Below are 25042 nucleotides of genomic sequence, written 5' to 3' on the forward strand. Positions count from 1 at the left end.
AATTGCAAATGGTGAAAGTTTTCTTTATAGTGAGTCTCATAGTGGTGCTAAATGTTATATTCTTTCAGCACTGCGACCTGTTGATGACATACCAACCATCGGGGTTTTGCATTCAGCTTTGTGGAAAAAAAATTCTGTCCATTTTTCATGGAAAGCTCTTCAGTCCATTTTTTGACAACATAGGGAACCAAAGTGATTCTTACCCAGATGCAGAGCTGTTAAGTTTCGCTTTTTGGTTTCACCTGTTTTGCTATTCCTTTGCTTCCCCTAGTGGCGGAATTGCGCATTTCGGTTATTTCTTTAAAAAATCATAACTCCCCACAGGAATGGACTAGAAACTTGCATTCTTTTTTGTTCATCCTTATGATTTTTACTTTACGTGTGTGGGCCGGACTTAACCACCTGGCGGGCCTGACACCCCTGCTCCAGTTCTTCATACCTGAGACTCTTTTTTGATGTCTATCACTGATGGTTACTGGATTCTGTTCAGGGAGGTTGCTATGTTCTTTTCTCAGAGAGAGACCAGCCACTGCCGGGCATTGCTGTTATTTGCTGTCTCTTTCTCCCATATACTTTTTCCAGTACTGTTCAATTTCAAGCCTTTGTGCGTCTGCTCAGCTGTTTTTATACCTTAACGTTAAAATCGACGTCGGAAAGTCACCGACGTGAGTCATCTCGTAGTCGAACACTCTTTGATCGGGCGGATGACCAATCGCGTCCCTGTTTTGAAGGAAGTAGCCGAATGCTAGCTTCCGCCGCTAACGCGCTGCAGACTTTCTGACTGTAGTTTCCCTCTGACATCGCTGTTATTCCATGTAAGTAACATCCTCATAGATGTGCAGGCAGCATTCCAGACTTTAGTCATGTGATGTGCATTCTAGTTGTATTGAACCGCCGCTGTTCAAAAACAAATTTGCACAACTGAAGAAGAAGTAAGTCTGCACATGAAAGTGATTTAACAGTAGTCCTAGTCCTAGTACTACTAGTCCTAGTCCTGGTCCTGGTCTATTCTGTCCTGCATGTTTTCCACGTTTCTGCAGAAGCGTGATGGAAGCTCGTTTTTCATCATTGTTGCTGGAAAGCATGCAGGACGGTGTCCCCCAAGGACCAGAGCTGGGAACCCAGTGCGTTTTCCTGAGAGGATTGGGAATTAAACAGGCTTATTGCTCAGCAGACTCAGCAGACTCAACATGAAGACGAATAAATCCTACAAACTGGTGCTGCACAAGAAAGGTTTCGGCGGAAGCGGTAAGCAGAAACATCTGCACGTTTTCCTAATTTTAGTCAGAGTCATGGTTTGGTTGGAGTACCGTTTGAATATACTCGTTTTGTCAACAGATGACGAGTTGGTTGTCAACCCCAAGATCTTCCCTCAGGTTAATTTAGGGGATGTCATTGAGATTGCACATCCCTCAGATGAATACAGGTGAGGCTGCTTGAACAGCATCTCTGATGTCCGTCAGCTGCGACTCCATTTCACCGCCTTCTCCCTTTGGAATCTGCAGCCCTCTCCTGCTGCAAGTGAAGAGCCTGAAAGAAGACCTCCAGAAAGGTAAAGACGTCCAGTCTGATCGCCTTTGCTTGGCTGGGGTGGAGGTAGGCGTGTTTGGAGATGCCGTTCCTGCAAAGGCTGAGGAAGCAGAGCACATCGTTTCTCCATCCCTCCATCCACCTTTTGTCTTCTGCATGTTTAGGGTTGAGCACAGAGGAGCAACAGTCTCTGTAAAGGTTCTCAATCCTCCTTCTCCTCTGCCACCTCGCCCAGCTTTTTCCCGATTTGAAAACATTGCCAGGCCAGCCAAGTGATGCAGTGTGTCCAGCGTGTTCTGGGTCTGCCACAGGACCTCCACAAAACTCGCTCAGAACGCCTCCGTAGGAAAGGAAGTCCGTGTCAGTCTGCTAAATGTTCCAAACCCCCCAGATTGCTCTTCAGATTGGTTGAGAAAAGCAGGGATTTTACTGAGTTTTCCACAATGTCTGGCTAATTTCCTGTAACCCTGATCTGAGCAATCCATGCTAAACCTGCAGCAAAGTGTTGGAAGTGCAGGTAGGAACATGAACCAAACGGAGATGGTTGTCTTTCAGAACAGCTGTCTTGCCATATATTGACATTTTGTTAAATGCTGCTAGGGAGGGGCTTTCTGGCCCTGCTTTTTCAGATAAAGACGTGGAGTTGTTTTTAAAAAATTCTCAAACGTATTCCTTCCAGCACCGGACGGCCAAAGGTCAGCCATTCTTCTTCCACAGCGTAGGTCGTACGTTTGGCGTGCGGTTTTCCCTGCTCGATAGTGGAGCCAATCACGCCATTTTCCTCCCATACCTGATGGTTAAGGCTGCAGTCGTGCGTTGCGTTCTGGGTTTCATGCGTCAGACTTGCCCTGTAGGCTCCACGGTCAGCTTCTCAGCCGTCCTAACTCCCTGTGGAAGGACACCGGCCTTCCTCGCCTGTTTGGGAGGACAGAATGTCATCTCTGTTCATGACTTTCTAACGAGGCTTTAAATGCAAAAAGTAAGAAGTAGTAGTATTGTGACCTGGTGAACAAAGGATGCCGACGTCCCGATACTCACATGGGCTCCCTGTGAATTATCTTTTGCCCATCGTCACTCAGAACCCACCTGTCTTCAGAAGGTAGAGCAGAGTTTGGATCAGGAAGATGATCGGAATTCTGCGAAGCAGCAAGTTTGACCTCTTCAAGCCAACAGAACTTTTGGTTCTGTTTCTCTTTTGATGGACGTTAAACCCAGAATCCTTTCTCTGCTGAGTGACTGAAGTGTTGTTGATGGATTTCTGTTTTCTTTCACTAAGCTCAGAAAAGAACGTCAGAACTGAATGAACGGGCTCGGTGGTTTTAATGGTCATAAAGTCATTAAAATATTCTCCTCCTGTTGTTTTGTCGGTTTGGAGAAAGGTTTGGAGTTTTGACATTTTGTCCCACAGAGACGATCAGTGTGGATCAGACGGTGGCTCAAGCCTTCAAACTGCGTGCATACCAGGACGTTATTGTCAACATTGTTGATCCTAAGGTATGTTTTCTCAGGGCGACACAGCTACACACCTGTTGGTTTCCCAGAATGTGGAATATTTTTTGTATTTTTCCTTCAAAGGATGTGACGCTGGATCTGGTGGAGCTGACGTTTAAGGACCAGTACATTGGCAGAGGCGACATGTGGCGACTGAAGAAAAGCCTGGTGGTTCACGCTTCCATTCATCTCAACATGTTTTTTTCAACACGGCTTAGTTTTAATTTGTTTCTTTGAATTTCAGGTGAGCACTTGCGCTTACGTGACTCAGAAGGTTGAATTTGCTGGAATCAGGTAACTTGTTTTTTGTTTTATTTGTATAATAATACTTGAAGGAAAAGATAATTGTAAAGATATGCCACCCCTTAGTTACAGTGGGGCTAAAACAGAATTAGTGCCTTGGTGCCCGTGCATTGACGATTCTGTTAAATATTGACAGTAAAACATCCTTGGATTTTTATTTTGCTGCTGTTTTCTTTTTCAGAGCGCAGGCCAGTGAACTGTGGGTGAAAGGGGAGAAGGTGACCTGTGGTTACATCAGTGAGGAGACCAGGGTGAGTGTTGCCTGAGATTCAGCGGGGGAGGAGCCTAAAATCCCTTTGAAAAGAAGGGGTATCCCAGATGCCGTGGGCCAGCGTGAATGTATTCAGGGCCTGGTCCTGTTCCTCAGGTGGTGTTCAGATCCACGTCTGCCATGGTCTACATCTTCATCCAGATGAGCTGTGAGATGTGGGACTTTGACATCTATGGTGGGTTCAGAAAATTTCGTTGCCATGGGAACCTAATACTTGAGGCCGAGATTGAGTTGAGATGTTTTGCTCTCAGGTGACCTCTACTTTGAGAAGGCTGTAAACGGCTTCCTCTCTGACCTTTTTGCCAAGTGGAAGGTTTGAGTTTTGGCCTCCATCTCATGTTTGTTTTTCCCTCCTTTTTATGTTTTTCACTATGTCAGAACAGATAATTAATGTTGTTTCAGGAGAAGAACTGCAGTCACGAAGTGACCGTTGTGTTGTTCTCACGGACTTTCTACAGTGCCAAATCTCTTGGTGAGTCTTTTACATTCTAGCAGCATTTGCAAATGTTCTGGTTAGTGTTTTAAAAGAAGACTGTTTGTTTGTTCAGAGGAGTTTCCTGAGATTCTGAAAGGCTCCATTAGACAGGATCACGAAGGACATTTCTATGAAGACTTCTACAGGTAAGTCCTTAAGTTCCTTCTCCACTAGTTGGTCAGCTTTCAGCACATCCCGTCAGCGGTCGCCTGACTCACTCAGGTGGTTTGGCGGACAGTTTTACTCCTGATACCCTTAATGACACAACCCTGTATTTTATCCTGGCTGGGGACCGGCACAGGGAGACCCAGACTAGGGCCCAGTTGTGACTACACACAAGAAACGAGCAGCAGGATATGTTCCAGTGCAGCTGTGGATCCAGACGACTTGCAGATGCTTTCAAACACTTTGATATTGTCACTGATGAACCACATGAAGCTGTTGGTCCTGAGATGATCCTTCTTCTGGGTTCTGGTTGGCATGGTTTTCTTCAGAGCTGTTGAACTAAAAATAAGTTAATTCAGTTATAAATAAAATCATATTAACAGCCTCTGCGATGTCACACAAAGATGGGGGCTCTGCCTCCGTCACGAAGATGCTGGCTCCTTGGCTGGCCCTCTGCTTAAGCAGTGTCCTCAGGGGGCCCCATTCTGAACTGGGGGCCTTCTGCAAGAAACTGCTCATCCTCTCCTACAACTGAGCTACAGTGGAGAGAAGAGTCTCTATCAACAGAGAGGTGGAGTTTAAATAACATGCTTGGAGGCCCTGTGGTCACACGGAAGCTGGTGCGTGATGACATCATACAACATGGAGGTGTTACCCAGGTCAGACCCCTGGCTGGACAAGAAACATGCTGTTGACCCACCATGAGGATTCTGATTCTCTTTTTGCGACCCTCTACCGAGACGCTTAAACAGACACTGGTTTAGCAGCAGTCAGGACCAAATATCGGGTCCAGTTGGACTTAGACAGGTTGAAGGCAGAAGCCCGGGCTCCTTAGAGGACGGGAAGGGAGGACCAGCGTAAGTAGTCCAGGCTGAAAAGACGTCTGAGGTTTTGGTCAGGGATGCAGACAGACTGGCAGAGGAGGCTGAGGGAAAGGCAGGGAGACGGAGATCCGACCGAATATCAAGGTCCAACCTTCTGAGGAGACGATGGCAGAAGTGGCTGTAGTGGACGAAGAGATTGGTACCAAGAGCCAAGAGAGCCGAGCTAAGAAGGTGATTTTGTTTGGGTAGGATGTTCATCTGGCACTTTTGAAATTATTGTTTCTTGTATTTCACATTCAGAATCACTGTAGAAATTATTGGTCTGGAATCCAAGGATTTCATTTTTCTTCATCAGCAGGGAATTAGGCAGAAAAATTGGTCTTTACTTTTTAAATGTAAGGTCTTAAAAAGTCCTAAATGTAACTCGAGCAAACGTAAAGGACCCCTGAGTTAGGCAGCAGCCTGAAGGGTCTTACCCAAGGACCCACACTGGATGAAGCTCATCGCGCTCTCTGGGAATCGAACCCTGGTCTCCACGTGTCAGTCCTACATGCAGCCGACTGAGCCATCATGCCGCTTCCATTTGCAGAAGTACTTCTGAAATGCTTTTGGCCTCTGAGTTTATTTTTTGCTTTTGTTTGTTAAGGAAACCTTTTGTGCTCTGTTCTAAAAGGAAGTCATGTGTGTAGATCAGTGTCATGATTTTATTTTTGTGTTGTAACCAATCCCATTGAGTAGTATATTCAGAACGACTTTGAAACACAGCAGAGGGTGGGGGGTTCCAGTCCTCAAAGAACAGTGTATCTGCATCTTTTCCTGATATCTTTGCCCTACTCCTGCCTGATTACCTGGATCAGGTATGTCCAGCCAGTTAGAACAGGTAGTGTGGGAGTTCTAGCAGGAACGTGACCCTCAGTGTCGCCATTGTTCCTGGTTGTGGTCTTGCTGGAAGTTTCTGTCTGTTACCATGACAGCAAAGACCTGGTTGGCATGAATTAAACGTTTAAATTCAGGATAATTGAAGCATTTTGCTCCTCTGCATTACCAAGTGTATGCAGTCTGTTGTCTTTACAAGTAAATAGACTGAAGAGTCGTCCTCTCCGTAACCCGTAGAGGTACTGTGGTGGCGGCTCACACTTTGAAGACAAACTGTCTCAACTCTTCTGGAAGTCTCTCGAAGGGGTTGAGGAGTGTGACTATGGGCTGTTTGGCTGTTCCTCCAGAAGGAGGGCCTGGCTTTCAGCCTTCAGTCTAATAAGGTTTTAGTTGAAGCAGGACTTTATACAGGCCAATAACGCATTCCTTCATCCTGCAGTGAAGCATCTCTCTTTGTCACGTTAAAGCAGAGGAGTTATTCTAGCATGCTTCTTTTCAATTTCTTGGTCTGCTGAAGCATTCATGATTCCTCCTAGTGGATCTAAGGTGCCACATCAAGTTTTTCAAAAAAAATCAACCCCACATAATAATACTCCTTCTGCCAAAACCTTAAAGTTGGGATGGTGCAGTCAGACTAATCAGACTAAAGTTGTTCTCCTGACTGTTGAACCCAAACGGTCCTTTAGATTGAAGCGCAAGTATTTATTCTGGAGAACATGTCTCCACTTCTCTAGAGTCCGGTGGTGGTGGACTTTATACCACTGCATCCAAGACTCCTCTATCTATAGTATACACCTCCTGATAGCAGGTGAGGCTTTACCATCAATGGAAAATTGATGCACTTGAATTGACATAGATTTTCCTAATTTTATTAATCAATAGTCTTAAACCCATTCAATGATTTGATTTAGAGATTGAACTGAGCACAGGGGTGGAAAAAGCATCCCATGAGGCCTGCCCATGAGCGTCACTTCCTTGGGATTGGCAGAAAAAACAACTGGAGTTGAAGACGGCTCATTTTGACATTTCCTCGTGTGTTTTAGAGTTGTGGCACAGAATGAGAGACGAGACGAGTGGACATCGCTGTTGGTCACCATCAAAAAGCTCTTCATCCAGTATCCAGTTCTGGTGCGGCTAAAGGAAGCAGGTATTGCTCGGAGCCGTTTTAGGTTCCAGGTTGTGGATCCAGTTGACTTTTTGTGTTTGTTTTATTGGCTGCAGATGGTTTTCCTCTGGGTTATAACTCAACTGCTGCACAGGGAAACTACCTGGAGGCCATTAACCTTTCTTTTAATGGTGAGTAGCACAGAGCCAGTGAAACCGCTGGTCACTAGACACGGATGTCAGACTCATTCTGGGTCATTTCTTTGCCCGTCTCATTCCATCCTCTTGTTTCAAGGATTAAGAGCTGAAAATCAAAGACACAAATGAGAAAAACGATTGGAGAAAGTGTTAATCTGACAATGAAAAAGGACAAACAGTCCTATTGAGAGGTGTTTTTGAAATCACTGTCATACTGCAGTTTGTTTCATTCTAACCATATTTCTGATTTACTTTGACTGGATTGATGTTAGTTTCCGCCTCATGTTTACTTCAGGGTTCAAGTGTCACCAGAGGAGGCAGTGTAATTATTTTCTCATACAAATAAAAAGAGAATCATTTTAGATGGAGGAGAGAACATGTGTTTGAGAGAAAGAACACCAAGACATTTTTAAGATACATTTGTGGCCAAACGTTATGAGAATGACACAAATATGGCCAAACTTAGACTAGCTGCTTCAGATTTTATATTGGTGGCTTGGTAGGGGTGTAACGATGAATCGACTTCTATTCCTTCGATCCAAACAGTTCAATCTGTGTGAGGCAAGTTTATCAAATCAACCTAAACCGTTAAAAATGGACAATGGACAATGTAATAAATTGGTCATCAATTTTGGAAGATACCATTTGGATTGAGGTGGGGTAAGTTTGGTACAAGGTAAAAAGGACCAATCACAGCGGAAAACACTCATGTGACGTCATCAACACGGATCAGTCAATCATTCCAGTCCAATGTGTGGAAAGACTTTGAATAAAGTCATGTGACCATCCAGTGTCTAGAATGTTCCCTTTGGATTCTCTGGATGTGGAAAAACAACAGTGGGCTGAACTTTAGTAAACTAACATGTGAATGGATTTGACATTCATTCTAGTTTACTTGTTTATTTGGACACATTTCATTTCCACTTGAGGATCTGGAAGAAATCCAAGAATCTGGAAAACTTCACTGTTCAGGAATTTCTGTCTGAGTCTCACTGCTGGAAGTTTGGATGAAGATGATCTGGATCCACTTTAGGTCAGAGGATCAGATCCAATCGGATCGATCAGAATGAACCAAAGTGAATTGGATCTTCAACCACAAATGATGATATGAAATGAATTGTTACAGCCTTAGTAACTAACAAAACTGTGTTTTTCTCAGTGTTTGACAAGCACTACATCAACCGTAACTTTGACCGCACCGGACAGATGTCAGTGGTCATTACGCCTGGAGTGGGAGTGTTTGAAGTCGACCGTCTACTCATGATTCTGACCAAACAGCGAATGATTGACAACGGTGAGCAGGTCTCTGGTTTTCTCACAATGAGAGAAGGAAATGTTGACGCACGCTTGTCCACTTCTAGGTATCGGCGTTGACCTGGTGTGTATGGGAGAGCAGCCGTTGCATGCTGTACCATTATTTAAGGTAACAAGCGCAGAGAAAAAGAAAAGTTTTTATATACACATATATATATATATATATATATCTATATATATAGATATATATATATATATCTATATATATATAGATATATATATAAATGTTAAAAATGTGTGTTAAAATATATTATCTTTGATTGATTTGATGTTATCATAATCTCTATTTTTATCTTTCTGCAAGAACTGAAAATTAAAAGATGATTTCTCCACAGCTTTCTAATTTGCTATGTTTCTGTGTTTGTGGCTTTTATGAGCAGAAACCCCAGTTTATGTAAACGCAAACAAATACATGAAATCAATCACACAGTGGGCCCTAATGTAGATACTACAAAAGTTCCAGTTTTGAGGAGTTAAGGAAATGAAAACTCTGTTCTATGACATTCAAGTTTGAAACGTGTCTGTGTAGACATCCTATGTGTGTGTGGTTAAAAAGAAAGGTGTGTGTGTGAAAATGTTTATATATGTATATATATATGGTCTGTCATCTGAAGCTGCACAACAGGACCAGCCCTGGAGACTCTCGTGTGGGAGACGACTACAACCTTCCTCACTGGATTAACCACAGGTAGAACATCTGGGCAGAATCATGCTTGTAGTTAAGTTGTCTCTTTCACTTTTAACACACTTTAGAGACATTTTTGAATGTGCATCACACAGAGGATGTCCATGTGGGTGGAGTTTCTGGGTTCTACAGCAGTCAGTACTGTTGAAGCTTGTCCAACAGAGAAACACTGAACAATCGGGTCACAGGAGCCCCAAGTCCTGGTCTGAAGGTTTTCTGAAAGTTCTCCTCCGTACTCTTATTTACCACTAAAACCGCCAACACTGGACACGCAGCCGTCATAACAGAGCCACAGAAGACGCAGTCGTCATCATGTGGATGGTCTCTAGGAAGAAGACGACCCGACTGAAGCAGAGTGACGGTTCAGGCAGGTTTTTGTTGGGGAAACCACAAATACATCCATGTTGTATCTATCATGCAAACGGACCGGTAAGCTGGTGGATGTGATGTGTTCTTGGGCCTTCTCACCTTTATTGGCAACACGTCTGGGCAAAAAGCTTCGTATAAACTGAATGAGTCACGGCTGAGCCGGAACCGACACGGACTGGTTGCAAAGGCGAGTGACGTTCATGCTGATGGTCATGATGGTTTAAATGAAGCATCAGTTCAAAGTTCACCTCTTACTGCTTGCTTTTGTCCAAGCAGCCAATCAGAATCCAGTATTCATCCAGACCATGGTATAGAGTGATTATAAATTTGAATAAAAATAGAAATGTTTTTGAGGGAGGGGGGGGGGACTCTGAGCCTATTGGCTTACCGGGTCACAGCGGTTGACAGAGGTTACCGTGGTGACGCCCCTTAACAGCGTTTAGGTCATCAGCGGAGGTTTTAGGTTTTCTTGTTTAGGGAAGAACCTGATTTAACAGATTTATAAACAAAAACCTTTAGTAGATTTTATTTTTTAATTTGATTTCCAAACATTGGCACTTTTAAGGTGGACAGGAGTGTTGCAAACATATTTTTTCCACGTTGTGTTTTTTTTTTTTTAGCTTCTACACGTCAAACAGTCAGAGGTCTTGTGGCTCCTTCACCCCTCGAATCAAACTGGCTGGTCGAAAGGTTTGTGGACGTTTGACTGGAGATCAGCCTAAAACAGGAACGTTTTTCTCTGTTCGACCCTAAACTGTGATTTTGTTGTTTTAGATTCATGCAGAAAAGTTCAAGAGCAGCAAAGATCACAGTAAGCTTTGAGCCGCATGTTTCTGCCGTGTTCATCGTTGACATATTGACTGCACCGTGTCTCTCAGGCCTGTGCGCCCCTAAGGACCCGGACAACAGTCTGCCCATCCAGGTGGACTATGATGCCTACGATGCTCAGGTCTTCAGACTCCCAGGTCCTTCGCGGATCCAGAGGAGCACCATCTACAGGTGTTTCCCAGCTTCTGCTGCAACAGCTGGATTTTTGGACCAGCGTGCTGAGCAGCATCGTCTTCCTCTCTACCAGGATGGGGCGAGACAGAGACGCGAGTGGGAGGAAGAGCGTGGGCTCTGTGGACGTCAGCTCAGGCGTCGGGGCGTCTTCCCCCGTGTGCTCGGGCGGCCTGGAGGAGCAGCGGAGCCTGGCCTCTGATGACAGCCTGGGTCCCGTGTCCAACATGCTGCTCATTCCACGCGCACCTGCACTGCACTACGAAGTCAGCAGCTCTCTTGGATACACGAGCACCAGAGGTAAAGCAGCCACCGTGCCTACGTGAAGAAGACGAGCTCAGGGTCTCCTCTTCACCCCCGGCTGTGTTGCTCAGAGTTCTTAGAGAAAATGGTGGACTCTCAGCGGGAGTCCAGTGCCCCAGGCCGGTTCACCGTGGGAAGTGCTGAGTCCACACTGCACATCCGTCCAGGAGGTTACACGCCTCAGAGAGCTCTCATTAACCCCTTCACACCGTCCAGGATGCCCATGAAGCTCACCTCCAATCGCAGGCGATGGATGCACACCTTCCCTGTGGGTGAGTTAGTTCCCACTGGGATTTATCTACAGAGGTCTGGAATCTTAAACGGGTTCAAAGTCCTCGCCGCGTTCTTCAGACATCCGTGGAGTCATTTCTGGGGATGCGACGATGCCGTGAATCCGCCGCGTCCGCCGCCTTATTCCTGTCAGACCTGTAATAGTTGAGTCCAACGGTCTGTGCTGGACTTTGTTCTGCAGGACCTTCTGGAGAGCCGATCCAGATCCACCATCAGACGAGACAGAACATGGCGGAGCTGCAGGGCAGCCAGCAGAAAGACTCCGCCCACACGTCTGCGGAGCTGCTGGAGCTGGCCTACCACGAGGCCACCGGCAGGTTCAGTGCACACGCGTGTCCTCCATACGTCACCGCTGAGGCCGTATGCAGGGAGATCACCGTGTTTTCTCTTTAAGGAGAACAACGTCTCGCCAAGCGGGAGACCTTTACAGCTGTGGGGGAGCAGAGGAGTTCGCTGGAAGTCCTGGCAGTGGCGGTGGCAGCGGTGATCTGCACACAAACTGAGAGATGTTTAATATCGTAAAATGTGTCCACGGTGACAAAAGTTTAACCATTAAAAAAAAGAAAACGTACATCAATCCAACCAGAACGACGAGCTCTGCAGAAGAACATGAGCTTAGTGCAGACCTGCTGGTTTCTGCAGCCTGAACACGCAGACGCTCCTCAACGGTTTGACACTGTGAGGAGCAGTGATTCAGAGAAGCATTCAGCACGCTGCCCATCTGCAGAATAACAGTTTGTAGCTAGTGCCTCATTTTAGAACCATGTCTAGAGATCACCAAACCCAAAATATGAATATTTGACAGTTTTTTCCATTAAAGTACACCTGAGAGTTCATGCAGACTCCAGGTTGTGAGTCCAGTTCTCTGATTTTCAGAAAAAAGTGACGTGCAAAAAGACCAAAGTAAAAACATGAACATTATCTGGTTGATGCAGTAAAGTGAATGTATTTCTGATTTCCCCGTGGGTGGAGCCGGGTTTATGCCTCACACTCACCGGCTGCTTTTCTGAACCTTCCGCTGTTTCCAAACCTGTCGACCGTTTCTGTCGGCTTCAGGAAACCAGTTCCCGGCTGAATGTGAGGCTCTGAAATGACTGTGCTGCTCTTTCTTTGTTGTGGAACCGTCCAGGGCCGCTCGCCACTCGTAGCTCCTCCTTCCAAGATTGTCCCACTGGTGGATCCGATCCAAGTGAGTCTGAATTTCTTTGTAAGCAGGAGGCCGGAGTGGGTCGGGTTGGGATGATGCAGCTGTTCCTCCGGATCAGAACCACGTTTTTAATCACTGAACAAATGACAGCAGAAACAGTGTGTTTAACCTGTGGGGGCTCACTCAGCTTCAGCAGGCGGGCGGGGTTCTTGGCGGGTCTCCGGGGTTTGCAGGTATAAACGGCACAGACGGGTCATGTGGTTCTGGTTCTGCTCTTCCCCTCTATGTTCCTTCACTTCCACTGTCTGAACCTTTTCCTGGTGATTTGATCACAACCACTTAATTTGGCCTCCTGTAATTTCTGCGCACCAGAACCTGTTTGCATCCCACAAATCTTGGATTCACATCCCACCTCTGCATGGCCACCGACTGTCGACCTGTGTTCCTGTCCGATTCCCACTGTTCAGTTTCAAAACCGGAGATGTGATGTTTCTGTGCATGGCCAATCTTTCTTCCAACAGCAGGCTGCGCTGCTGCACATGCAGATGCTGCACATGCTGATGCAGATGCAGGATCCATTTCTCCTGCATCTGCATCAGCTGCAACTGCTGCATCTGCAGGATCCACATCGCAGCTGCAAATGTTGCAGCTGCTGCAAATGTTGCAGCTGCTGCAAATGTTGCAGATGCTGCAGATGTTGCAGATGCTGCAGATGTTGCAAATGTTGCAGATGCTGCAGCTGCTGCAAATGTTGCAGATGCTGCAGCAGCTGCAACATCTGCAGCTGCTGCAAATGTTGCAGATGCTGCAGCTGCTGCAAATGTTGCAGCTGCTGCAGATGTTGCAGATGCTGCAAATGTTGCAGCTGCTGCAGATGTTGCAGCTGCTGCTCCACCTCCTGTGGATGCAATAATTCTGAGCTACAATCTGCATGTGTGATCAATCTCATCTGAAGGGCCAGCAGGCCCCCAGACTTCCAGACAAGTGATGTTTCTCTTTGTTTTTTCTTCCTCTCTTTCCCCTCTTTGTTTTCTTTCTCACCCTTTCCCACCCCAACCTCACGACCCCCTCCCCCCACACATGTACCCCTCCACTGTGGGCCCATTCGTTCGTCTTTGCTTTGGGGAATGTTTGTGTGTACATGAAGTCCTGCTGCTGTCTGCACCCCCGACAGTGCCCAGCTTCTGCTGCACGGTGGGGGTGGACTGGAAGTCGCTGACCACGCCGGCGTGCCTCCCCCTCACCACCGACTACTTCCCCGACCGCCAGACCCTGCAGAACGACTACACGGAGGGATGCTACGACCTGCTGCCGCACAGTGACCTGGAGCGGTACTCGGCAGTTCTGCTGCTTCGTTGTGACTCGTCTTTGTCGACAGGATCGTAGAAACTTCTCCACAACAAAATTGCATTTTGAAAGCGTTGTCTAGAGTTTGTGTTTGCTCGTCCTAACAGTCCAACGGTCCGGGCGGGTTCCCCCACCCCGCAGGGCCGCAGATCCAGGCGCATTAATACAAATATAGAGGTGTTTTTAGTCAAATATGGAGCCTTTTTCAATCAAATCAAACTTTATTTATAAAAAGTGCTTCTCATACTTTGTGTAGCTCCAAACAAAAACACAGAAATTCAAATGAAAGCCCTCCCCCCACCGTTAACATATACATCCCATGACCCCAAACATGAATACTTATGAAGCTAAACTTCTAAAAGAAAATGAAAGATAATGCGTCAAAAATGCACCACAGCCTCCTCCTGAATGACACGTTTTGATGACTTCATCAGTTTTCCTCAAATGTCTTAATTTCAATTTGGCATTTATTGTCCAACAGATTCAAAAACTGGGTTTGTGATGTTTTTGACGTGTTCTTGTGCTGTTTTTCTGATGAGGGAGGACAGAAAATGAAGCTTGAAGCTGCTTTTCTGAGGATTTCTTTATTCGTAATTATTTCTGATTGGATCCAGATTCCTGCTGGATCTGTCTCCAGGTGGATGATCAGAATCGGGCGGAGCAGAGAGACTGTGGCCCCACCCAGCACCTAAATATAATCTTTATCCAGCTGCCTTTTTCATTTTTTGCCTGATTCACAACGATTTGAAAAAAACCTGAACCCAGAAACACAACTTCAAGCTGAATTTGTGTCTAAATGTCCTCCTTCATCAGAAAAACGCTACAAGAACACGTTTAAAACACCCAAAGCACCATTTTTTTAACCTTTACGTAACAATTACAGCCTGTTAACTTGACTGTACTTGATACTGAGTGTTGCTTCCATGACCTCTGACCTCCAGGCGAGAGGATGACGCTCCAGTGATGAGCGCATCCCAGGTGTTTGAGGAGTTTATCTGTCAGAGGCTGATGCAGGGGTATCAGATCATCGTCCAGCCCAACAACAGGAAGCCGCCCCCCACCGCCGCCACGCCTCTGGGCAGCAGTCCTCTGTACACCCGGGGTAAACCTTTCACCACACATGGAAACAAAACGATCGGTTTAGCTCTCCTGGTTTGATCTAACCGTGTTAGGATACCTGACTGTACTTAGAGGGGGGCGTCAGCGGGGAGGTATCGACCCGTTGTTTAAAAAGGCATTTCCCGTCAGGTTTGGTGTCCATGCGCCGAGGGGAGGAGGAGGAGACGGTTTTCTGGCTCAGCATGGGCCGCACCTTCCATAAAGTCTGCCTCAAAGACAAGATCATCACGGTGACTCGCTACCTGCCAAAGTGAGTGCACCTGAGAAACCCCCAGAGAGGGGGGGTTACACCCCACAGGGCCCGAGCGCCGCATGTCGGAGAGCAAACTTTGTCTTTTCACAGCAAAACAACCTGTCATCTTCAACACGCGTCTCATTTCTGAGTCACTTTTCTTCTGATGCTTATTCTGTAAAACATGAAGAATCTTCTAATCTTTTGTTTGTGCCAGGTACCCGTACGAGTCTGCTCAGATCCAGTACAGCTACAGCCTCTGCCCGCCACACGCCGACGCTCAGTTCGTTTCCTGTTGGGTTGAGTTTGGCCATGAGAGACTGGAAGAGTACAAGTGGAACTACCTGGACCAGTACATCTGCTCTGCTGGTTCAGAGGACTTCAGGTACGGCTGCGGTCATTTCTGGGAGTTGGTCACTGAAGGCTGCTCCTTCGTTGAACTATTTCCTGCAATGAAACCGTTGAACCTCAGAATTGTAGTCATTTAAAGGCCGTTTAGCAGCATTTGTGTTCTTGGTGATGCTTGATGCTCGGTTTGAATACAGCAGTGTGTTTCTGACTCCGCCTCTGCTTTGAACCGTAGCCTGATTGACTCTCTGAAGTTCTGGAGGACTCGCTTTTTGCTGCTACCGGCGGGTGGAGCTCGCCGCGTGGCGGACGGAGAAGGCCACTGGGATGTTTACGGAGAGGGAGCGGGTGCCGGAGCGGGAAGCAGCGGGGAGTGGGTCCTGCTGGATGGATTCATTCGCTTCCTGGAGGGCCTCAACCGGATCCGAAGACGCCACCGCTCTGACCGGATCATCAGGGTGAGCCCCGCCCCGTGTCTTTAGCATGTGTTTAGGTGGACGAAGACACTAGTGGACACAACTGTGTGCTGGTTCCCATCATCCAGTTAGAAACCAGTCACTGCATGGCTGCCGGTGCGGCTGCCTGTCAAATGTTTTTCTTCCAGCAGCAGGAACAGTCCTTCAGTTTTTCCGATTGCACAAAGTACTGGGATGATGCTCATCAGGAGCAGATCCAAACTTCCTGCACTTTCCTGATGTACCTGTACAACCCGACAGGTGATCTAAACAGGCTGCTTGCAGCTAAAGGTGACCTTTTCCCAGCTGAAAACACCACCTTTGCTGCACCCAGCAGTCATTTGTGGGCAAAAACACCAAAGACGGTCTCCAAATGAAATCCTGTAGTCTGCATATTATGAGGAGGATTCCTGAGCTTCATACAAGGAAAGACTAAGGAGCACAAATGCTTCAGATTTGTTCACATTCCGTGTTTGGCTGTGGTGATGGACAGGAAAACTATCAAGTGTTGAGTTGTGTCTGCTGCACATCCTGAACAACGGTTGTGTTTGCATTATTTCCTCCACAATGCTTCTGATTTTCTTTGGTTTTTCCAACAGTCCTTTGCTGTCAGCGACCGTAGAGGACTGAGACATTTCATTACAGAATCTCATCAGCTTCTAGTCCCGCTCCGACCATCTTATGATCTGTTTCTAAGGCGCTCCCAGACGTCTTTCAATCATGATGATGCCGTTTTTGTCCAAAATCCCCAAAACTGTGTCGTTTTTTCTAGAACATAGTTTCTGCAGAGCAGCAGGAGTTCATCAGAAATTCACCTCTGAGTTGTGGGCGGGACTGTTGGTTGGGAAATGAGCCTGCCCTCATTTCCCATCATTCCTTTGTTTACCCTCTCTCCTCTAGCTAACAGCCCCTCACACCCCCAAGCTAACATTAGCGGTGCAACAAAAATGGCAGCCAACATCAGAGCCATCCATCCATCTAGTTCTGATCCTATGGAGAGAAATTAGACTCAGTCAGATTTGTGCGTGCGTAATTCTTGATTTGTGCGTAAATTAGGATTTGTGTGTGCATATTCCTGCTTTGTGCGTGCGTAAATTAGGATTTGTGCATAAATTTGGATTTGTGCGTTTTGTGTATAAGTTAAAAAAATATAAAATGAAAAAAATACAAAATGCAACTTACGTATGCACAAATTAAGATTACAACAGCTTGAAACTACTTACACACACACACATCTTTAAAAAACACGCACGAATCCCTTGTTACGCACACACAAAGCCAAAGTTACGCACGGATCTACCGTGAGACTGTTTTCACGTCTCACAAATTCGTCCGTAAATGCTGCGTTTAAATACCAGTGGAATGCTCGGTCATTAGAATTTTCCTATCAGCCTTCCCTTCTAAACGTATCCAGACAATGACTCAATCAATACATGAAGACAGTAGATGTTAGTGTTGAACATAGAGGCTACTTACTTCGGGGCGCTGACCACCGAGATGGGCCGCCATTCTTCCCGTGACGCTCTCAGTCTGACTGCCTTTGATTTTTCCGGAAGAAAAAAAACAGTGCCCCCTACTGGTCGTTCCTGTTACGCATTTTGTATCAATTCGGTGTCTCGGAGAATAATATACTTTAAATATATATATTAGCGTTTAAAGGTGAACGTCATATTCTCAGATAATAATTTTTATTTTCCTTTAAAGTTTTTTTAAACCCTGCTGTGAGTAACAAATCACGCACAAATCCAAATTTATGCACAAATCCTAATTTACGCACAAATCAAGAATTACGCACGCACAAATCCGACTGAGTCCAATTTCTCTCCATAGGATCCAGATTCCAGCTCAGACCAGGAAGACAAAGACGTTCATGGATCTGTTTGTCTACAGGTGGATGATCAGAATGGAGCAGAGCAGGGAGACTTTGGCCCCGCCCAGCGTATTTTCTACATCACAAAGACAACATTTGTGATTTGAATAAAGAAATCCTCAGAAATGCAGTTTTCGTCCTAATGTTTCATGTCCTCCATCAGGAGAAACATGGCAGAAGTGTTCAAACGCCGTTTTCATCTGTAAAACGCTGATGTTGGGTGGCTCCGTCCACAGAAGGGCTATTCTGGGGGGTTTGGGGGCCACAGTAATATGTCTGTCTGCCTCACTTCAGGACCGTCATGAACAAAACAGAACCCGTCCGCATGTGTCCGAGTCCATTACGCTCACACGCTGTGCTGTTTGTGTGTCTGTCGTGTAGCAGAAGGGGACCCCCATGAAAAGTCTGCAAGTCAGCAGCCCCCTGTCTTCATACCCAAGTGAGCCTGTGGCCCCCCCACAGGGAAAGAGGGGAACGTCAGCCTTATCAGCACTGCTGGAAATGGAGCAGAACCAGAAGTGAGTGTCTGTGGGCTGCAGCCGGCCTTGTGAGCCGCATTCACAGCCTCTGGTCTCCTGCAGGAGCCTGGAGGAGCAGCCGAAGCCGTCTGCAGCTCCGGCCGACGTCTCCACCGTCTCCTTCATAGACAGTCCTCGCAAGGTGAGTCTTCCTGTCTGTTGTGCTGCTTCAGCCTCCGACTTTCTGCACATTCATGAGTTTTTGTGCTGCTGCTGTGGCTCTGGTGCTTTCAACCTTTTCTCCGTGCTTCTGTTCTGCCTCTTTGCTGGGCTTTGGGGGTGTGATCCCGCCTCACGTTGTTCCTGCGTGCTGACAGGACGCTGCCTTTATTTTGGATTTTATTCGTAGCCCCCGCTCCTCCTACATCCACCCTTCTCAGGTCAGTAGCAGCATTTGCAGGATGTTCTGTGTGTTTAATGCTGCAGCCAGAGGGGGCGTGTGCATGTGAGCGGCGGGAAGTCGTGTCGTTTTCAAACTTCTAGTTCAACATGACATGAAGCTGAACAGCTACAGTGCAACAAATCTGCATTCTAGACCTACGAATGAACAGTTTTAGGTCCAAAACATAAAGATTTCTGTTTGTGAAGCACATTTTCGTATTCTTTTGTTGATCTAAATGTGACCTGAAGGAAACATTGAAGTCTAGCCTGTGGAAAAACTATATTTCCAGACGCGTCTAAAGGAAAAGTCCAGCAGTATATCAAAGAACTCTGCGGTCTACTGTTCACTGTTCAACCAAGAGAGGCGATCCTGTTCTGTCCTCGCATCGTTCTGCAGCACAAGTCTCTCATGACTTATAGGAAGATCCTGTTTCTCAAGATTCACCCTCAGATCTGTTCTGTCAATCTGTCCCTTTTTTCTGTCAAAATAATTTAAATAATCAAAGATATTAGCGGTAAAGCTCAAAGTTTTTTCATGGACATGTTCGAGGATTTCCTTCCCAGAGACTCTTTGGCTCAGAACTCCTCCTTCTGATCCAAACTCCTGTAAAGAACCGACTACAGGAGTACCGTACTAAAAACAGATTAAAGAAGAAATGAAAGACGTAACTTTAATAAAAGCAGAATCCCTCTCTGGATCCGGTTTGCTGTTTCCTGTCAGACCTTCCTTTTCACAGGAACAGTTGAATAATTCCAGCGTCTGCCTCCAGCTGCCCGCTGAAACCACGGAGGCTGCAGAAAAAGCTGGCCAGCCTGGAGCCGGCGCAGTCCCGCCTGCAGGAGACGCCGCAGCCGGCGGCGCCGACGCCAGGTGAGCCGTTCACGTTCATGTCTGCTCACGGGCAGCGACGGTTGGGCGCCGATTAGCAGCGGTAACGTTTCCCGATCTCGTGACAGTGGGCAGTCTGCTGCAGGGACACACTGTCTGTCCTCGTCCTCCACCCTGCTGGAGATCCTGGAGGCCATCAAACACCCAACGTAAGACGTCCTCCACACACAAACGCAAATGTCTCTCTCCAGATTTTCCTGCATTCATGTGTCTCTGAGGAACATGAGGAGAAACCCAAACGAGGGCGGGACTCAGAGCAGCGTCCAACAAAGTCCAAGCTGTCCTTCCGTTTGTCCCTCTGCTGTTCCCTTTAGGGGTTTGAACAGTACATCGTCCTCGCTCACACAGACCCCCCATGTCCTCCTTTACTGCATCCATCAACCTCCTCTTTCCTGGTAGCTCCACCCTCCTTTCACCATCATCATCATCACTGCTCCTCCCCTCAAACGTCTCCTTCCTTGTCCTTCCTTTCTTTGAACAACAACATGGCTGGCTCTCATAGGGGACACATGAACGCCCAAAAAAGCCTATTTTCCCCCCTAGAATAAAACAACCGATTTCCACGTAAAATTCATTAAATTTGCGTTAGGGCGCCCCTCCTATACTGTCACCTTGCTGCTACGATGACGCTGGGGGGGGTTACACGCAGAGGAAAACAACAAACAGGTAGAGAGGCGGGGGCGGGGCTTAGACTCACTACTTATGATTCCACACCAGAACAAACCAACAGCTGCTTCCTACTAAAACATAGTTTTCATCCATAAAGTGAATATAATTTATTGTGTTTACTGGAATTAAAGAAAAAAAATTGAAAGGAGTCTGCATCAAAGTGAATTTGTTTCCATCATGTCACTCATCTTAACCCAGGTTGTGGAAAATGGACAAAAGAACAAAGGAAACATCACGTTCATAAAGAATACAAATAACTAAAGTAAATAATTAAATAAATATCTAGACAGGATTTTGAATCAATTCGAGTATTGCAGAATGAAAGATCGCGATATATCGGCAAAAACCTTTTTTTCTAACACACCAGTGTTGCGGCTCCCTGTGCTTTCATCTCAGTGGAAACTGATCCAAATGACTCTTTGAGAGGTACAGGCTGCTGACCCCTGGGGTAGGGGTTTAGGGGTTAAGGGTTATGAGTTAGGGGTTAAGGGTTAAGAGTTAGGGGTTAAGGGCTATGAGTTAGGCGTTAAGGGTTATGAGTTAGGGGTTTAGGGGTTAATGGTTATGAGTTAGGGGTTAAGGGTTATGAGTTAGGGGTTTAGGGGTTAAGGGTTATGAATTAGGGGTTAAGGGTGATGAGTTAGGGGTTAAGGGTGATGAGTTAGGGGTTAAGGGTGATGAGTTAGGGGTTTAGGGGTTAAGGGTTATGAGTTAGGGGTTAGGGTTATGAGTTAGGGGTTTAGGGGTTAAAAGTTATGAGTTAGGGGTTAAGGGTTATGAGTTAGGGGTTTAGGGGTTAAGGGTGATGAGTCAGGGGTTTAGGGGTTAAGGGTTATGAGTTAGGGGTTAAGGGTTATGAGTTAGGGGTTTAGGGGTTAAAGGTTATGAGTTAGGGGTTAAGGGTTATGAGTTAGGGGTTAAGGGTTATGAGTTAGGGGTTAAGGGTTATGAGTTAGGGGTTTAAGGGTTATGAGTTAGGGGTTAAGGGTTATGAGTTAGGGGTTTAGGGGTTAAGGGTTATGAGTTAGGGGTTAAGGGTTATGAGTTAGGGGTTTAGGGGTTAAAAGTTATGAGTTAGGGGTTTAGGGGTTAAAAGTTATGAGTTAGGGGTTAAGGGTTAAGGGTTATGAGTTAGGGGTTAAGGGTGATGAGTTAGGGGTTAAGGGTTATGAGTGAGGGGTTTAGGGGTTAAAAGTTATGAGTTAGGGGTTAAGGGTTATGAGTTAATGGGTTTAGGGGTTAAGAGTTATGAGTTAAGGGTTTAGGGGTTAAGGGTTATGAGTTAGGGGTTAAGGGTTACGAGTTAGGGGTTTAGGGGTTAAGGGTGATGAGTTAGGGGTTAAGGGTTATGAGTTAGGGGTTAAGGGTGATGAGTTAGGAGTTAAGGGTGATGAGTTAGGGGTTTAGGGGTTAAGGGTTATGAGTTAGGGGTTTAGGGGTCAAGGGTTATGAGTTAGGGTTTAGGGGTTAAGGGTTATGAGTTAGGGGTTAAGGGTTATGAGTTAGGGGTTTAGGGGTTAAGGGTTATGAGTTATGAGTTAGGGGTTTAGGGGTTAAGGGTTATGAGTTAGGGGTTAAGGGTTATGAGTTAGGGGTTTAGGGGTTAAGGGTTATGAGTTAGGGGTTAAGGGTTATGAGTTAGGGGTTTAGGGGTTAAGGGTTATGAGTTAGGGGTTTAGGGGTTAAGGGTTATGAATTAGGGGTTAATGGTTATGAGTTAATGGGTTTAGGGGTTATGAGTTAGGGGTTTAGGGGTTAAGGGTTATGAGTTAGGGGTTAAGGGTTATGAGTTAGGGGTTTAGGGGTTAAAAGTTATGAGTTAGGGGTTAAGGGTTATGAGTTAGGGGTTAAGGTGATGAGTTAGGGGTTAAGGGTTATGAGTTAGGGGTTAAGGGTTATGAGTTAGGGGTTTAGGGGTTAAAAGTTATGAGTTAGGGGTTAAGGGTTAAGGGTTATGAGTTAGGGGTTAAGGGTTAAGGGTTATGAGTTAGGGGTTTAAGGGTTATGAGTTAGGGGTTAAGGTTTATGAGTTAGGGGTTGAGGGTTATGAGTTAGGGGTTAAGGGTTATGAGTTAGGGGTTTAGGGGTTAAGGGTTATGAGTTAGGGGTTAAGGGTTATGAGTTAGGGGTTTAGGGGTTAAAAGTTATGAGTTAGGGGTTAAGGGTTAAGGGTTATGAGTTAGGGGTTAAGGGTTATGAGTTAGGGGTTAAGGGTTATGAGTTAGGGGTTAAGGGTTATGAGTTAGGGGTTTAAGGGTTATGAGTTAGGGGTTAAGGGTTATGAGTTAGGGGTTTAGGGGTTGAGGGTTATGAGTTAGGGGTTTAGGGGTTAAGGGTTATGAGTGAGGGGTTTAGGGGTTAAGGGTTATGAGTTAGGGGTTAAGGGTTATGAGTTAGGGGTTTAGGGGTTTAAAGTTATGAGTTAGGGGTTAAGGGTTAAGGGTTATGAGTTAGGGGTTAAGGGTGATGAGTTAGGGGTTAAGGGTGATGAGTGAGGGGTTTAGGGGTTAAGGGTTATGAGTTAGGGGTTAAGGGTTATGAGTTATGGGTTTAGGGGTTAAGGGTTATGAGTTAGGGGTTTAGGGGTTAAGGGTTATGAGTTAATGGGTTTAGGGGTTAAGGGTTATGAGTTAAGGGTTTAGGGGTTAAGGGTTATGAGTTAGGGGTTAAGGGTTACGAGTTAGGGGTTTAGGGGTTAAGGGTTATGAGTTAAGGGTTTAGGGGTTAAGGGTTAAGGGTTATGAGTTTGGGGTTTAGGGGTTAAGAGTTATGAGTTAGGGGTTATGAGTTAGGGGTTAAGGGTGATGAGTTAGGGGTTAAGGGTTATGAGTTACGGGTTAAGGGTGATGAGTTAGGGGTTAAGGGTGATGAGTTAGGGGTTAAGGGTTATGAGTTAGGGGTTTAGGGGTCAAGGGTTATGAGTTAGGGGTTTAGGGGTCAAGGGTTATGAGTTAGGGTTTAGGGGTTAAGGGTTATGAGTTAGGGGTTTAGGGGTTAAGGGTTATGAGTTAGGGGTTAAGGGTTATGAGTTAGGGGTTTAGGGGTTAAGGGTTATGAGTTATGAGTTAGGGGTTTAGGGGTTAAGGGTTATGAGTTAGGGGTTAAGGGTTATGAGTTAGGGGTTTAGGGGTTAAGGGTTATGAGTTAGGGGTTAAGGGTTATGAGTTAGGGGTTAAGGGTTATGAGTTAGGGGTTTAGGGGTTAAGGGTTATGAGTTAGGGGTTTAGGGGTTAAGGGTGATGAGTCAGGGGTTTAGGGGTTAAGGGTTATGAGTTAGGGGTTAAGGGTTATGAGTTAGGGGTTTAGGGGTTAAGGGTTATGAGTTAGGGGTTAAGGGTTATGAGTTAGGGGTTTAGGGGTTAAAAGTTATGAGTTAGGGGTTAAGGGTTAAGGGTTAAGGGTTATGAGTTAGGGGTTAAGGGTTATGAGTTAGGGGTTTAAGGGTTATGAGTTAGGGGTTAAGGTTTATGAGTTAGGGGTTTAGGGGTTGAGGGTTATGAGTTAGGGGTTTAAGGGTTAAGGGTTATGAGTGAGGGGTTTAGGGGTTAAGGGTTATGATTTAGGGGTTAAGGGTTATGAGTTAGGGGTTTAAGGGGTTAAAAGTTATGAGTTAGGGGTTTGGGGGTTAAGGGTTATGAGTTAGGGGTTTAGGGGTTAAGGGTTATGAGTTAGGGGTTAAGGGTTATGAGTTAATGGGTTTAGGGGTTAAGGGTTATGAGTTAGGGGGTTTAAGGGTTATGAGTTAGGGGTTAAGGGTGATGAGTTAGGGGTTAAAGGTTATGAGTTAGGGGTTTAGGGGTTAAAAGTTATGAGTTAGGGGTTAAGGGTTATGAGTTAGGGGTTAAGGGTTAAGGGTTATGAGTTAGGGGTTAAGGGTTATGAGTTAGGGGTTAAGGGTTATGAGTTAGGGGTTTAGGGGTTGAGGGTTAGGGGTTAAGGTTTATGAGTTAGGGGTTTAGGGGTTGAGGGTTATGAGTTAGGGGTTTAGGGGTTAAGGGTTATGAGTGAGGGGTTTAGGGGTTAAGGGTTATGACTTAGGGGTTAAGGGTTATGAGTTAGGGGTTTAGGGGTTAAAAGTTATGAGTTAGGGGTTTGGGGGTTAAGGGTTATGAGTTAGGGGGTTTAGGGGTTAAGGGTTATGAGTTAGGGGTTAAGGGTTATGAGTTAATGGGTTTAGGGGTTAAGGGGTTATGAGTTAGGGGGTTTAGGGGTTATGAGTTAGGGGTTTAGGGGTTAAGGGTTATGAGTTAGGGGTTAAGGGTTATGAGTTAGGGGTTTAGGGGTTAAAAGTTATGAGTTAGGGGTTAAGGGTTAAGGGTTATGAGTTGGGGGTTAAGGGTGATGAGTTAGGGGTTAAGGGTTATGAGTTAGGGGTTAAGGGGTACGAATTAGGGGTTGGGGGTTAATTTGCATTTTTTTTTAGACCATCCATGTCTTTTTGCTCTGACGCTGCAGGACGGGCGTGCAGCTACTCCCCGAGCAGAAGGGTCTGCCACCCCACTGCTTCATCAGCTCTGAGGTTGTTCATTGGCTGGTCAACAACGTGGAGGGTGTGGCCACACATGGGATGGCAGTGGATGTCATGCAGGTAGGAGACATGGATTCCTGCACCTCTGAAAACACATTCACAACCGAGGAAGACATTAGACTCAAACGTTTGAACCGTTGTGTTCAGCACATCTTTGTCAATACTTTTTGTGCTGTTTTGAACCTTTTTGTCTCCACTGTGGATGGAGCCACAGTTGTCAGGAGCACGCTGTGGTGGAGTGTGCAGCCGCGTGTCGGCCATGAAAAATGAGCCAAGCACTCTATGGAAATGCTGAACAGCCTTTGCTCTGACTGACTGTAGCTTTTAGCTTGTGGGGAATC

The 25042-nt window shown here is 46.1% G+C and overlaps 1 protein-coding gene across 14 annotated transcripts in view; it reads left to right on the forward strand.

The window, feature by feature from the left end:
• Nucleotides 1-677: 677 nt before the first annotated feature.
• Nucleotides 678-25042, forward strand: part of depdc5 (DEP domain containing 5, GATOR1 subcomplex subunit) — a 28629-nt gene continuing 4264 nt past the window's right edge. For 2 of the 14 annotated variants that reach the window (XM_023964804.2, XM_023964810.2), the window contains exons 1-36: nucleotides 678-815; nucleotides 1175-1248; nucleotides 1339-1426; nucleotides 1506-1552; nucleotides 2939-3024; nucleotides 3106-3189; nucleotides 3266-3315; nucleotides 3506-3575; nucleotides 3692-3770; nucleotides 3847-3908; nucleotides 3998-4067; nucleotides 4144-4216; nucleotides 6979-7082; nucleotides 7157-7231; nucleotides 8397-8531; nucleotides 8599-8660; nucleotides 9166-9239; nucleotides 10226-10295; nucleotides 10380-10416; nucleotides 10484-10604; nucleotides 10681-10904; nucleotides 10979-11179; nucleotides 11380-11515; nucleotides 11593-11681; nucleotides 12328-12387; nucleotides 13493-13676; nucleotides 14634-14794; nucleotides 14941-15061; nucleotides 15261-15428; nucleotides 15627-15849; nucleotides 18098-18234; nucleotides 18298-18376; nucleotides 18552-18614; nucleotides 19353-19486; nucleotides 19573-19653; nucleotides 24629-24761. In XM_023964804.2, the coding sequence (XP_023820572.1) occupies nucleotides 1191-1248; nucleotides 1339-1426; nucleotides 1506-1552; nucleotides 2939-3024; nucleotides 3106-3189; nucleotides 3266-3315; nucleotides 3506-3575; nucleotides 3692-3770; nucleotides 3847-3908; nucleotides 3998-4067; nucleotides 4144-4216; nucleotides 6979-7082; nucleotides 7157-7231; nucleotides 8397-8531; nucleotides 8599-8660; nucleotides 9166-9239; nucleotides 10226-10295; nucleotides 10380-10416; nucleotides 10484-10604; nucleotides 10681-10904; nucleotides 10979-11179; nucleotides 11380-11515; nucleotides 11593-11681; nucleotides 12328-12387; nucleotides 13493-13676; nucleotides 14634-14794; nucleotides 14941-15061; nucleotides 15261-15428; nucleotides 15627-15849; nucleotides 18098-18234; nucleotides 18298-18376; nucleotides 18552-18614; nucleotides 19353-19486; nucleotides 19573-19653; nucleotides 24629-24761 (3639 nt within the window). In that variant the 5' untranslated portion in view covers nucleotides 678-815; nucleotides 1175-1190. Of the gene's footprint in view, nucleotides 933-1082; nucleotides 1249-1338; nucleotides 1427-1505; nucleotides 1553-2938; nucleotides 3025-3105; nucleotides 3190-3265; nucleotides 3316-3505; nucleotides 3576-3691; nucleotides 3771-3846; nucleotides 3909-3997; nucleotides 4068-4143; nucleotides 4217-6978; nucleotides 7083-7156; nucleotides 7232-8396; nucleotides 8532-8598; nucleotides 8661-9165; nucleotides 9240-10225; nucleotides 10296-10379; nucleotides 10417-10483; nucleotides 10605-10680; nucleotides 10905-10978; nucleotides 11180-11379; nucleotides 11516-11592; nucleotides 11682-12327; nucleotides 12388-13492; nucleotides 13677-14633; nucleotides 14795-14940; nucleotides 15062-15260; nucleotides 15429-15626; nucleotides 15850-18097; nucleotides 18235-18297; nucleotides 18377-18551; nucleotides 18615-19352; nucleotides 19487-19572; nucleotides 19654-24628; nucleotides 24762-25042 lie in introns of all 14 variants that reach the window. The other 12 variants (XM_023964809.2, XM_023964807.2, XM_078934333.1 and 9 more) reach the window with 12 other exon arrangements.

Source organism: Oryzias latipes, chromosome 17, assembly GCF_053564925.1.
Source record: "Oryzias latipes strain Hd-rR chromosome 17, Olatipes_Hd-rR_3.1".
In the NCBI taxonomy this organism is placed as follows: domain Eukaryota; kingdom Metazoa; phylum Chordata; class Actinopteri; order Beloniformes; family Adrianichthyidae; genus Oryzias; species Oryzias latipes.